At 40.2% G+C, this 13,530-nt stretch overlaps 1 protein-coding gene across 2 annotated transcripts; it reads right to left on the bottom strand.

The window, feature by feature from the left end:
- Nucleotides 1-4,764: 4,764 nt before the first annotated feature.
- On the bottom strand, nt 4,765-13,291 carry LOC115144587 (cold shock domain-containing protein C2-like). Of its 2 annotated transcripts, XM_065002495.1 has the most exons (5): nt 13,103-13,291; nt 8,734-8,853; nt 6,420-6,792; nt 6,129-6,251; nt 4,765-5,927 (listed from the first exon to the last, which is right to left on the bottom strand). In XM_065002495.1, exons 3-5 carry the CDS (start codon nt 6,608-6,610, stop codon nt 5,765-5,767), a joined length of 477 nt encoding a protein of 158 aa, XP_064858567.1. In that variant the 5' UTR covers nt 6,611-6,792; nt 8,734-8,853; nt 13,103-13,291; the 3' UTR covers nt 4,765-5,764. The 2 variants fall into 2 exon arrangements, with proteins under 2 accessions (XP_064858567.1, XP_029541492.1); XM_029685632.2 differs by lacking the exon at nt 8,734-8,853.
- Nucleotides 13,292-13,530: the final 239 nt, after the last annotated feature.

Below are 13,530 nucleotides of genomic sequence, written 5' to 3'. Positions count from 1 at the left end.
ATGTCAAACGTTTTTTATAATCATTCCTCAGGTAGTTTTTAAAATATATATTCGATAATATATCAACCGAGTGTGTAGGTTTTTCAATAACAGCGGGAGGAACAATGGCGGCTTTACTCTGTAGCGCAAAAACTCTCTGAGAGCCCCCACATATCCACTTAAGCAATGTGATCTTTCACGCTCATTTTTTCAAAATAAAAGCCTGAAACTATGTCTAAAGACTGTTGACACGTTTAGGGCAGTCATAGAAAAAGGCATCTGGTTGATATCCCTTTAAATGGAGGATAGGCATGCATAGGAACAGAAGGATTTCAAAATAAGAGGCACTTCCTGATTGGATTTCCCTCAGGGTTTTGCCTGCAATATCAGTTCTGTTATACTCACAGACAATATTTTGACAGTTTTGGAAACTTTATAGAGTGTTTTCTATCCTAATCTGTCAATTATATGCATATTCTAGCATTTGGTCCTGAGAAATAGGCCGTTTACTTTGGGAACGTTATTTTTCCAAACAAAAAATAGTGCCCCCTAGCTTCAAGAGGTTAATAAACGTACCACCTGCTTCTTGACTGTCAGCGTCTTCGTTACAATATGACTTGAGTAACCTTAATTTAAATTTGTTTTACTTCTTACAGTGTAAAGTTCCCATCACCTACCTTAAGAATAGAAGGGAATCTCTGTGTGGATGAGAGCCACATCCAACTCTTCCTGGAGGGAGAGGAGCTACTCACTGAAGAGCCAGGGGACATCTCCACAGTGGTGTAAAACTACTTTAAAGTAGATTTTTTTTGGGGGGGGGGTATCTTTACTTTACTATTTATATTTTTGCCAACTTTACTTCACTCCATTCCTAAAAAAAGAATGTACTTCTTACTCCATACATTTTCCCTGACACCCAATTGTCCAATTCACACACTTATAAAGAGAACATCCCTGGTCATCCCTACTGCCTCTGATCTGGCAGACTGATTAAACACAAATGCTGCATTTGTAAATTATGTCTATGTACTTTCACTTTTACTCTAGTATTTTACTGGGTGACTTTTACTTGAGTCATTTTCTATTAAGGTATCTTTACTTTTACTCAAGTATGACAATTGAGTAGTTTTTCCGTCACTGCATCTCCGTGGGATTGGGAGTGGCAATGAGGTTCCATTTCCTTTTTAATGTTGAGTATGCAGCATCAGTGAAAGGCACTATGCTGTTTATTCAGAAACGTGTTCTGGGAATTGATGAGGGGAGTAAATCACCAACATGTTGTATGACTGGCAAACTCTTTGTGGTAGAGAGGGATAAGGGACACCAGAGATTTCTGTGACTTTAAAAGTCAAAAGGAATTTGTGACTTTACACATTTATCACTCAATGTTATTTGTATTATTATTGTTAATATTATTATTCATAATAGAATACATGCAACAAAATGTTCCTATGGGAAAAGGAACCTTTTTAAAGGGTTCCTGGAAGCACCTTTAGGGGTTCCAGTTGTGTTACAATCTGAGGACCATCAGGCAACATCCTGACAACTGATACACAGAAATGTTCTAGCAACGTTCCCATGAAACGTGTCTAGAAAATGTATATCTTATATTCTGAGAACATGGCAACCATGTTCTGTGTATGTTTGGTGGGACGTTGATGATATATTCAGCTAACCCTCAGAAAACTGGACACGTGAATGTTCTTGCAACGTTCCCATGAAACATGTATAGAACATTATCTTAAATTCTGAGAACATGGTAACCACATTCTGGGTCAATTCTATTTGACATTAAGGGAATGGTCCCTTGAAAACATTCCTTGCACATCAAAGGAACAGTCCTATGAAAACGTTTGTTAATGGCCCAATAAGAATCTTAAGGGAACATTCTCTAAAGTTGTGGGAACAAGTGTTGTTAGCTGGATGTAACCATTTATACAACTACAAAGTCTACAAACGCATGAACGACTGCCAGTAATGAAATGGACAATTACAAGTATGCTTCCTAAAGGCCACTGTGCTGGTACAACCAGAAGCCTGAATCCCTCCCAAACACTATTGGTCATTTTTGCTTCAATTTGGACATTCTGAAGTCATCTGATCATATTATACGCACACTTGTTTACTCAGTCACAGAACTCACAAATGCCTGGCTATTGCCAAAAGGTGAGAACTCATTATCAGCTCATCTCGTTGTAGATCATTCTGTCTGGCTATGACTTTATTTCCCACACACCTGTAACCTGCAGAAACAAAGCTCATACATCAAAAATGACAAGTCAAGAGGACAGACCTTTGGGTTTAACGTTACTTAGTTCTTCTGGCTTAGCTTGTTTGTTCATTCGTTCATGCTTCATTTGTAAATTATGTCTGAGTGTGCCCCTGGCTAAAAATAAAATTGTACCATCTTATTTGTTTAATATAAGGAATTTGAAATGATTTGTACTTTTGATGCTTAAGTACATTTGAGCAATTCCATTTACTTCTGATACTTAAGTATATTTAATGAGTCCTTGGGTGTGTGAGTGCGCGCGTGCATTTATAGGTTCGTTGATGCATGTGTCCAGGTGTGTGTGTAGTGCGTTAGTGTGTCGTTATCGTATACCTGGGGCACAATGTCCTTTTTAGGGTAAGGTTTAAGTCTGATTACAGACCACCAGTACATCTCATCAGCTGTTTCCACTGCGCTCTTTATATGTGCATTCATTAAGATGTTTTTTTTTTTTAATGTTGACTTGGAGGATCGTTGACATTTTGGAGGATAGATTGCATCCCCATAAAAAAATGAAATATTTAGTTATTTTCCATGTATTCAACTGAAGCTGTGATATCACGGCTTATCTATCTTGGGTTTACAGTGCAAAAAAGTGGAGCGGCCCAGATACTGCATGATGCAAAATATCTACAGTGCCTTGCGAAAGTATTCGGCCCCCTTGAACTTTGCGACCTTTTGCCACATTTCAGGCTTCAAACAAAGATATAAAACTATTTTTTTGTGAAGAATCAACAACAAGTGGGACACAATCATGAAGTGGAACGACATTTATTGGATATTTCAAACTTTTTTAACAAATCAAAAACTGAAAAATTGGGCGTGCAAAATTATTCAGCCCCCTTAAGTTAATACTTTGTAGCGCCACCTTTTGCTGCGATTACAGCTGTAAGTCGCTTGGGGTATGTCTCTATCAGGTTTGCACATCGAGAGACTGAATTTTTTTTCCCATTCCTCCTTGCAAAACAGCTCGAGCTCAGTGAGGTTGGATGGAGAGCATTTGTGAACAGCAGTTTTCAGTTCTTTCCACAGATTCTCAATTGGATTCAGGTCTGGACTTTGACTTGGCCATTCTAACACCTGGATATGTTTATTTTTGAACCATTCCATTGTAGATTTTGCTTTATGTTTTGGATCATTGTCTTGTTGGAAGACAAATCTCCGTCCCAGTCTCAGGTCTTTTGCAGACTCCATCAGGTTTTATTCCAGAATGGTCCTGTATTTGGCTCCATCCATCTTCCCATCAATTTTAACCATCTTCCCTGTCCCTGCTGAAGAAAAGCAGGCCCAAACCATGATGCTGCCACCACCATGTTTGACAGTGGGGATGGTGTGTTCAGGGTGATGAGCTGTGTTGCTTTTACACCAAACATAACGTTTTGCATTGTTGCCAAAAAGTTCAATTTTGGTTTCATCTGACCAGAGCACCTTCTTCCACATGTTTGGTGTGTCTCCCAGGTGGCTTGTGGCAAACTTTAAACAACACTTTTTATGGATATCTTTAAGAAATGGCTTTCTTCTTGCCACTCTTCCATAAAGGCCAGATTTGTGCAATATACGACTGATTGTTGTCCTATGGACAGAGTCTCCCACCTCAGCTGTAGATCTCTGCAGTTCATCCAGAGTGATCATGGGCCTCTTGGCTGCATCTCTGATCAATCTTCTCCTTGTATGAGGTGAAAGTTTAGAGGGACGGCCAGGTCTTGGTAGATTTGCAGTGGTCTGATACTCCTTCCATGTCAATATTATCGCTTGCACAGTGCTCCTTGGGATGTTTAAAGCTTGGGAAATCTTTTTGTATCCAAATCCGGCAACTTCTTCACAACAGTATCTCGGACCTGCCTGGTGTGTTCCTTGTTCTTCATGATGCTCTCTGTGCTTTTAACGGACCTCTGAGACTATCACAGTGCAGGTGCATTTATACGGAGACTTGATTACACACAGGTGGATTGTATTTATCATCATTAGTCATTTAGGTCAACATTGGATCATTCAGAGATCCTCACTGAACTTCTGGAGAGTTTGCTGCACTGAAAGTAAAGGGGCTGAATAATTTTGCACGCCCAATTTCAGTTTTTGATTTGTTAAAAAAGTTTGAAATATCCAATAAATGTCATTCCACTTCATGATTGTGTCCCACTTGTTGTTGATTCTTCACAAAAAAATAGTTTTATATATTTATGTTTGAAGCCTGAAATGTGGCAAAAGGTCGCAAAGTTCAAGGGGGCCGAATACTTTCGCAAGGCACTGTATATGGTCAGGGTTAACCATTACTTCAGAGGTTGACACACTTCCACACAGTCGACCTGTTTTGTGAAGTACTGTGTGTACCCTTGAGTTTCTCCAAAATTGGTTAGAGATGACTTGTCCTTGTCTGCCCTCTAATGGACTATCGATGTTACATACCGTTCTAATAAGCAATTTCTGAAGCAATATTTGAAGAGCTAATAACCTATTTTGGACCACAGGTTAACTTATTCATGCAAATAATAAAACACAATTTCACACAGGAATGTGAATAATACAGTAGTAACTTTTTATCCTAATGACAACACGCTAGTCACAGTGAATCGACGTAAAAAGTGCTCTAGAACACAATTAAACTTCAAACAGTTTCCCAAAATAAGAAGAGAGACATAGTACTATATAATTTAGTCACAATAAATAAAACATGGTATTAACAATGCATATAAACCTAATTATGCTTACAAAAGACTAAAACTGCATGATGAAAGTATGAGACTATTGACAACAGTACATGTTCATTTCTTGTCTATTACTATTGATAACATGTGTTTTAATGATTTAAAAAAAAAAAAAGGAGTTTTGAACCTCATATAGTAATCATCAATAACTCTGTTACAAAGATTAATAAATTGTCATTGGTCAACATTAGACTGAAGGAGTGGGCGTTACCAGGGCAGTATCATCAGAGTGAATTGTGCGATGGGTTAGACCAGGCATATATTGGCATTAAAACACAAATGTATAATCTTAACAATATCTACCTCACTTGTCATAACGAATAAACATTAAATAAATAAATCAAAGTATGAATAAAAACAACATAATTTAGGAAGGTTTGTTGCTCTTTGTTTCACAGTTTTCCTTACAGCAGTGTCTTATTAAAACGTACTAGACTCCTGCCATCTTAAATAATCTTTAAAAAACCATCAACCTTTAATCCAATTTAACCTGGACCCTTTTCCTAACTTAAATATTTAACTTTTCCTCATTCACATTCCAACTGAAACCTACTTAACGCTGTCTTAAGCCTTATATTACCACATTCCAACCCTCAGGGTTACACCTTCACGTAATCACTCCTTCCACTGCTCCCTGTGCTTGTTTACTTCCTCCTTCTTCCCCTTTACCTCTAGGCTCCTACCTCCCCCACCTTATCTCCCTACCCTGAACTCCACTTTTCCCTCCTCCCCTTTACCTCTCCAGGCTCCTTCCCACCTTCCCTCCCAACCCCCACCACACTGCCTCTTTGCAGATGCAGGTGGAGGTCTAGGAGCTGATGATCTGTCCAGACCAGGTCTCATGCTTGGTTCCTGGGGCCAAGTGGGTGATGACAACCTCCATCGCCTGGATCTTCTGGTTCTTGGGGGGGATGGAACAGACTTTGTACGTGACCTCGTCACCTTCCATGGGCACGTATTCTCCATCGATACTAAAAAAGGGAGAGGGGGAGAACGTTATGAGAGAATCCAGGCCTCTTTAGGTCTAGGACATTAAAGTTTATGAATATATGATAAAGCAATAAGGTGTATTGTGATTATAAAATATGATATTAGGTACAACGCATATAACACTTCAGTCCCAAAGTGTGTTGTAGATTATAATTGCATCCTAACGCTTCAGAATCACTCACTCAGAGATGTGTACAAAGATGTCCTCTCCACCGTTGGAGGGCTTTATAAAGCCATGACCCTGGGACCTGTAGAAGGTCTTACACACGCCCTTATACACTGGGCCTGATCTGGCCCGCACCGTACTGAGAGACACACACAGGAGAGAAACAACATTAACCCATGGAGGCTTTTCTCTGGACTTGCATGCAAAATGGCTCCCTAGTCCCTGATAGTGACCAGAGCCTCATAGATCACACTCAAGGCCATGCACAAACACACTCACTCTATCACTACAGATTATTCCTACTCACGCTGAGTATGTGCGGGTGCGTTTGGTGGGCAGAGGGCTTGGCAGCTCGCCTGGCATCAGGGGGGGTTTCCTTTCCCTCTCCCACACCCGACTTCCCTCCCTGAGGAAAGGGAATGATAGGGAGAGAGGGGTGCGGGGGGAGCTCAGTGGCCGTGGGGGATCGGAGGGGGACAAGGGGTCTGAATCAGCCATCTCTGTGGGGGTCCCCCTGGGGGTGTGGAGCTCTGTAGGAGAAGCTGCCTCAGCCTCGGGTGGGTCACAGCCAGGGAGACAGACCTAGACTGTCTGCATGATAAGGGTGATGGGTGGTGTGTTTGTGGTGGTGGTTTAGTATGTGTCTGGAAGACGGGATAATGGAGGAGCTTGGTGGTTGCCTGGAGATAGAAGAAAAAAAAGAAAAAAAAGAGTAAGAAATAGAGAAATATATGAATGAATCCAAAAGACTGCAAAACAATAACAAGGAGGGACACTCATTGAAATAACAGACCTCCTCTGTGGAGATGAGCGAACCTTCCAGAAGGACAACCATTTCTGCAGCACTCCACCAATCAGGGCTTTATGGTAGAGTGGCCAGACGGAAGCCACCCCTCAGTAAAAGGCACACACCTGTCTATATAAAGGTCCCTCAGTGCATGTAAGAGCAAAAAACCAAGCCATTGGGTCAAAGGAATTGTCCGTAGAGTTCAGAGAAAGGACTGTGTCGAGCCACAGATCTGGGGAAGGGTAACATTTCTGCAGCATTGAAGGTCTCCAAGAACACAGTGGCCTACATCAATCTTAAATGGAAGAAGTTTGGAACCAGCAAGACTCTTCCTAGAGCTGGCCGCCCGGCCAAACTGAGCAATCAGAGGAGAAGGGCCTTGATCAGGGAGGTGACCAGGAACCCTGATGGTCACACTGACAGGGCTCCAGAGTTCATCTGTGAAGATGGGAGAACCTTCCAGAAGGACATCCATCTCTGCAGCACTCCACCAATCAGGCCTTTATGGTAGAGTGGCCAGACGGAAGCCACTCCCCAGTAAAAGGCACATGACAGCCCGCTTGGAGTTTGTCAAAAGGCACCTAAAGGAATCTCAGACCATGACAAACAAGATTGAACTCTTTGGCCTAAATGCCAAGTGTCACATCTGGAGGACACCAGGCACCGCTCATTACCTGGCCAATACCATCCCTACAGTGAAACATGGTGGTGGCAGCATCGTGCTGTAGGGATTTTTTTCAGCAGCAGGGACTGGGAGACTAGTCAGGGTCGAGGTAAAGATGAACGGAGCAAAGTACAGAGAAAACCTGCTCCAGAGTGCTCAGGACCTCAGACTGGGCGAAAGTACACCTTTCAACAGGACCAACAACCCTAAACACACAGCCAAGACATCACAGGAGTGGCTTCGGGACAAGTGTCAATGTCTTTGAGCGGCCCAGCCAGAGCCCAGACTTGAACCCGATCTAACATCTCTGGAGAGACCTGAAAATAGCTGTGCTGCAATGCTCTCCATCCAACCTGACAGAGCTTAAAAGGATCTGCAGAGAAGAATGGGAGAAACTCCCCAAATACAGGTGTGCCAAGCCTGTAGCGTCATACCCAAGAAAACTCGAGGCTGTCATCTCTGCCAAAGGTGCTTCAACAAAGTGCTGAGTAAAGGGTCTGTATACTTACGTAAATGTGATATATATATAAATACACACACACACACATCAGCAAAAAAAAAGAAAGCTGTTTTTGCGTTGTCATTATGGGCTATTGTGTATAGATTGAGGAAACAATTTAATCAATTTTAGAATAAGGCTGTACTGTAAAAAAAAAAAGTGGAAAAAGTGAAGTGGTCTGAATACTTTCTGAATGTACTGTATGCATGAATTGAACCATATTGCTATTCTACCTGAGCATACGAAATGTAACGAGCACTTTGGGTGTCAGAGAAAATGTATCTGAGTAAAAAGTACAGACAGTGGAGTCAAAATAAAAGTTGTCAAAAAATATAAGTAGTGAAGTACAGATACCCAAAAAAAACTACATGCAGTGCCTTCAGAAAGTAATCCACATTGTCTTGTTACAAACTGAATTTAAAATGTATTCATTTGAGATTTGTCACTGGCCTACACACAATACCCCAAAATGTCAAAGTGGAATTATGTTTATAGATTATTTATTTTATTCATAAAAATTTTAAATCAGAAATGTCAATAAGTAATTAACCCCTTTGTTACGGCAAGCCTAAATAAGTTCAGGAGTAAACATTTGCTTAACAAGTCACATAATGAGTTGCATGGACTTTGTGTGCAAGAATAGTATTTAACATGATTTTTTAAATAACTACCTCATCTCTGTACTCCACATATACAGATAATTGTAAGGTCCCTCAGTCGAGAAATGAATTTCAAACACAGATTCAACCGAAGACCAGGGAGGTTTTCCAATGCTTAGCAAAGAAGGGAACCTATTGGTAGATGGGTCAAAATAAAATAGCAGACATTAAATATCCCGTTGAGCATGGTGAAGTTACTAATTACTCTTTGGAATGTGGATCAATACACTCAGTCACTACAAAGATACAGGTGTTCTATTCTAACTCAGTTGCTGGAGAAGAAGGAAACTGCTCAGGGATTTCACCATGAGGCTAAACAGAGTTGAATGGCCGTGGTAGGAGAAAACTAAGGATGGATCAACAACATTGTATTTAATCCACAATATTAACCTAATTGACAGAGTGAAAAGAAAGAAGACTGTACAGAATAAAAATATTCCAAAACATGCACACTGTTTGCAAAAAGGCACTTAAGTAATACTGCAATAAAATGTGGCAAAGCAATACATTTTTTATCCTGAATACAAAGTGTTATGTTTGGGGCAAATCCAATAAAACACATTACTGAGTACCACTCTCCATATTTTCAAACATAGTGGTGGCTGCATCATGTTATCATTAAGGACTGGGGAGTTTAAGATAAAAAATAATAAACTGAATTAAGCCTGGAGCTAAGCTCAGGACAAACCCTAGAGGAAAACCTGGTTCAGTCTGCTTTCCAACAGACACTTGGGGACAAACTCACCTTTCAGCAGGACAATAACCTAAAACACAAGGCCAAATTCACACGAGTTGCTTACCAAGAAGACAGTGAATGTTCCTGAGTGGCTGAGTTACAGTTCAGGCAAGACCTGAAAATGGTTGTCTAGCAATGATCAACAACCAATTTGACAGAGCTTGAAGAATTTTAAAAAGAATAATGGGAAAATGTTGCAAAATCCAGGTGAGGAAAGCTCTCAGATAGACTCACAGCTGTAATCACTGCAAAGGTTGCTTCTACAAAGTATTGACTCAGGGGTGTGAATATTAAGTGAATTCAATATTTCTGTATTTAATTTTCAATAAATGTGCTACAATTTCTAAAAACAAGTTTTCACTTTGTCATTATGGTAGATGAGCGAGAGAAATAAACGTATTTCATTCATTTTGAATTCAGGGTGTAACAACAAAATGTAGAATAAGTCAAGTGTCATGAATATTTTCTTTAGGCACCGTAAGTAGTACTTTCAAGTATTTTTACACCACTGACGAACTACGCACACTCTTTTTTGCAAATATTTAAGAAAATATGTCTGAAATGGGCAAGAATATCCTCTATTTCTGCCTCAGACCTACCTAATTTTCACTTGATTTATAGTGAGATTTATAGTTAGACTAAATTACACACTGTCAACATCTGACTCCAGAATGATATGTTCTTGCAATTTGTAGTCTTTGACATTTCAAATTTAGGATATTATAAAGCTGTTTTTTCAAAGTTACTTTAGTTAAGTAAACAATATTTTTCTTAAGTGTATCTTAACTTCTTCCAGTGTGAAGTAATTGGTAGCTTGGCAAACTATATTTTCATAGTAGCTTCCCCACCACTGAAGAAAGTGATTTGGTTTAAAGCACCAGCACTGATGTCACTGGCTTTGAAATCATCCCAAAACTGTCTATATAATCCAGCCTCGCCGAGCCTTAGGTTCGACATTTAATACATCATATTAACCCCTCCCGTGTATTGTGTATTCAGACATCAAACGCTTTGAACAGGCAACCAGCAGATTATTTAGACAATATCCAATTATTTTGCCATTGAGAGAATTGTGTCTTTGAGACCTATCACAATAGCCCTCCCCTCTTAGAGACTGCAGACGGATGGCTTTCTATGCAGTGTTGGGGAGTAGTGAACTACATGTAGTTCAACTAGTAATTAAACTACATTTTGCAGTAGTTTAGTGGTAGTTGAACTGAATTCAAACCTTGGTGGTGTTTTCAGTAGTTAATTACTTTGTTTGCCATGTAGCAGTGTAGCTTAATACTGGAACACACTACTTTTTTGTTGTTGTTGCTAAAATAGAATATGGGTGAAGTAGGCAAGAATTTCCTTTCTTTTTTGGAATTTGACCTTAATTCTCATTTGAAACATATTTTTTGTGTTTAATATGCTTAACTGCACATTCTGTGAACATCTGACTCCAGAGGGATCTGTTCTTGCTAGTGCTGAGCGATTAACCAAAATGTTTATTTTTTCAGACATCGGTTCAATTACTTGATTTACATTTAGTTTGTTTTTTTGTGTGAGCCCAAAGCACAGTTTCTCTAGAAAAATAAATCACAAGAGAAATCAAGTCAAGAACTATGTGGGACGCTGGGCTGAAGGGAGTTGTAGTTTTCACTATGCAAATATTCAACCTAGTTCAGCACAGAAACATGGTCATTATCTACAATGCCCATAATCCATTGCGCCGGTTCATTCTGGTTCGACAGAGATGGATACACTTTTATGCCTGCTATGTTAGGTTACATACAGACTGACCGCATGAGAGAGGAATGTACACAACACAAGGAGGTGATGGATAGACAGTTTGTGAAAGTAGGCCTATGGCTTATCTACTTTGAAGAACTAGTAAAATTATTTAGTCAGGCTAGTCTGCCTAAGTATGCTCTAGAGCTATCTATCTAAACAGGATGTCTACCCAATGTGGACTTGACAGAGACAGTGGAATATTTTCAACATTTTGGCCATTGAATGTTCACTATTTTAGGCTTTGGAATTTTCATTTAAAAAGCATTTCTGTACCTTTTCAAAGTAGCTTTGGTTAAGTAAACTATATTTTTTATTAAGGGTAGCTTTTAGTGTTGATTAACTTCTTCCAGTGTGAAGTAATTCATAGTTTGGTAAACTGTGATATCAGAGTAGCTTCCCCAACACTGTTTCTATGTAAAAGATAGATGAGGGAAATGTGTGGCAGACTGCATCCCTAGGGCTGCTCTCTCTCTGTGACAAGTGGCACCATCTAAATATAGCTGCCTGCATGGTGGAGTAAAGTGGAGTTTGCCCTTTATTGACTGGAGGGTCAGGGTGGAGACAGGGTTGCAACCAGAGTTTAGGGAGGAGGGTTTAGGGCGGTAGGGAACCATAATGATCCAATAGAGGAAAAGGCACTCTTTATTCTTTATTGGTAAGAAGCAGTGTAATCTCTTATCCCAAAACTAATTTAAGAGAATAAAATGTCCCCCATCCATGTGTCAAAGAAAGGTGGCAGGTTTTATCCTGACGACATCACACGCTGGTGGAATTTTGACTGGATTGTGTGTACACCACAGGAGGTTGGTGGCACCTTAATTGGGGAGAACAGGCTCGTGGTAATGGCTGGAACGGAATCAGTGGGATGGTTTTTGATACCATTCCATTTGCTCCGTACCAGACATTATTATGAGCCGTCCTACCTCCAGCAGCCTCCACTCTTATACACACCTCTGTTGTCACAATTTTGCACAGAAAAAAAAAAAACACTTTGAAAACTAGTATTGAATTATTGGCTATTACATACACTGACAAGTACTTTAATCCAACAACACAGTTTATCCATCTAATCTGTCTCATTTTATATATACTGCTTGTAAAAGTAGTTAGTGACTGTAAACCGATTTTTAAAATAATGGGATTATTATAGGATGTACATTTATATTTGGCTAGTTTTGGAGCAGTGCAAACACCAGTGCCGACTGGGCTCCTTCAACTAGACAAAGGCTGTCTCAACACCACCATGCACTTCCCAAAATCTGCAGGGTACTGTGGCTGCTTGTCCTCAGCATTATCAGCATGGGAGACACGTAAATATTCAGTAGGCTACACACAGACAGTCACTCACGACGCTGCCCTTTTTGGCGGCCTTTGTCTAAATCCCTTTTAACTTTAAAATACCCTAAGAGTTGTCTAATATACGGGTTAACATGTGGTGTCTTGACTCTCTCTCACTCACTCACTCCCCAAATCAAGGCCACCGGCATCTTGATTCCAGAACATTCTTATGTGAACCAGCTGAGACAACAGGAGAATAGATTGATCGTTCAAAATAAGGTAGAAGCTGCACGAGACTACACAGTTTAAAGGCTAGGCTACTCACACAATAAATATTTATCCAGATAAGTTTATAGAATAACATTTTCACCTGAATGGTGGTAGATAACTTGTACAAAAATAGCTCCGAAAATAAAATATTTATAGCCCAAAGCGCACTATCAAAATGTAGGCTATTGATTAATCGTGCTCTTACCGTAAAATGTTACTCTGTTTTCGGGCAAACGTGTTGATGTATTGACTCTTAACTGTTATATGACGATAATTATATAATGAAATAACAATACAATGCACAGATGTGGAGAGAATTACCTTGCTCTTGTATGTGGTTTCGCTGCACAAACTGGTCTGTCTGGATGATGAGGGCGCAAAATGAAAAGAAAAGAGAGAAGGGCGGGGGTACGAGTGATGGGCAGTTCGGGAACGATTCGTTCTTTTTGAACGACTCTTTTTACTGACTCGAGAGTCATGATTCGTTTTTAGTCGTTCGTTTGGCCTGCTGGCCGCAATGTATTCCACAGCTAGATGAATTCGCGCTCCTCCGGCTCAGCCAATATAGTCTAATTGCAGACCGAAATTTGGGGGCGTTTCTTGATATGGCCATTCCTTGATTATCCGGTAACACCCATTTGTGCCCGCCCTTCGTCAATCCATTGATATCAGGAAACGCCTGTCAGTGCATGCCATTGGTCGGTCCATTGATCCTCCCCTCATTGGTCAGTTCCACGCTATTTGTATCA

The sequence above is a fragment of the Oncorhynchus nerka genome, linkage group LG16, assembly GCF_034236695.1.
Source record: "Oncorhynchus nerka isolate Pitt River linkage group LG16, Oner_Uvic_2.0, whole genome shotgun sequence".
Classification (NCBI taxonomy): Eukaryota; Metazoa; Chordata; class Actinopteri; order Salmoniformes; family Salmonidae; genus Oncorhynchus; species Oncorhynchus nerka.
Note: the sequence above shows the minus strand (reverse complement) of the source record. Positions and strands in the feature narration are given on the sequence as shown.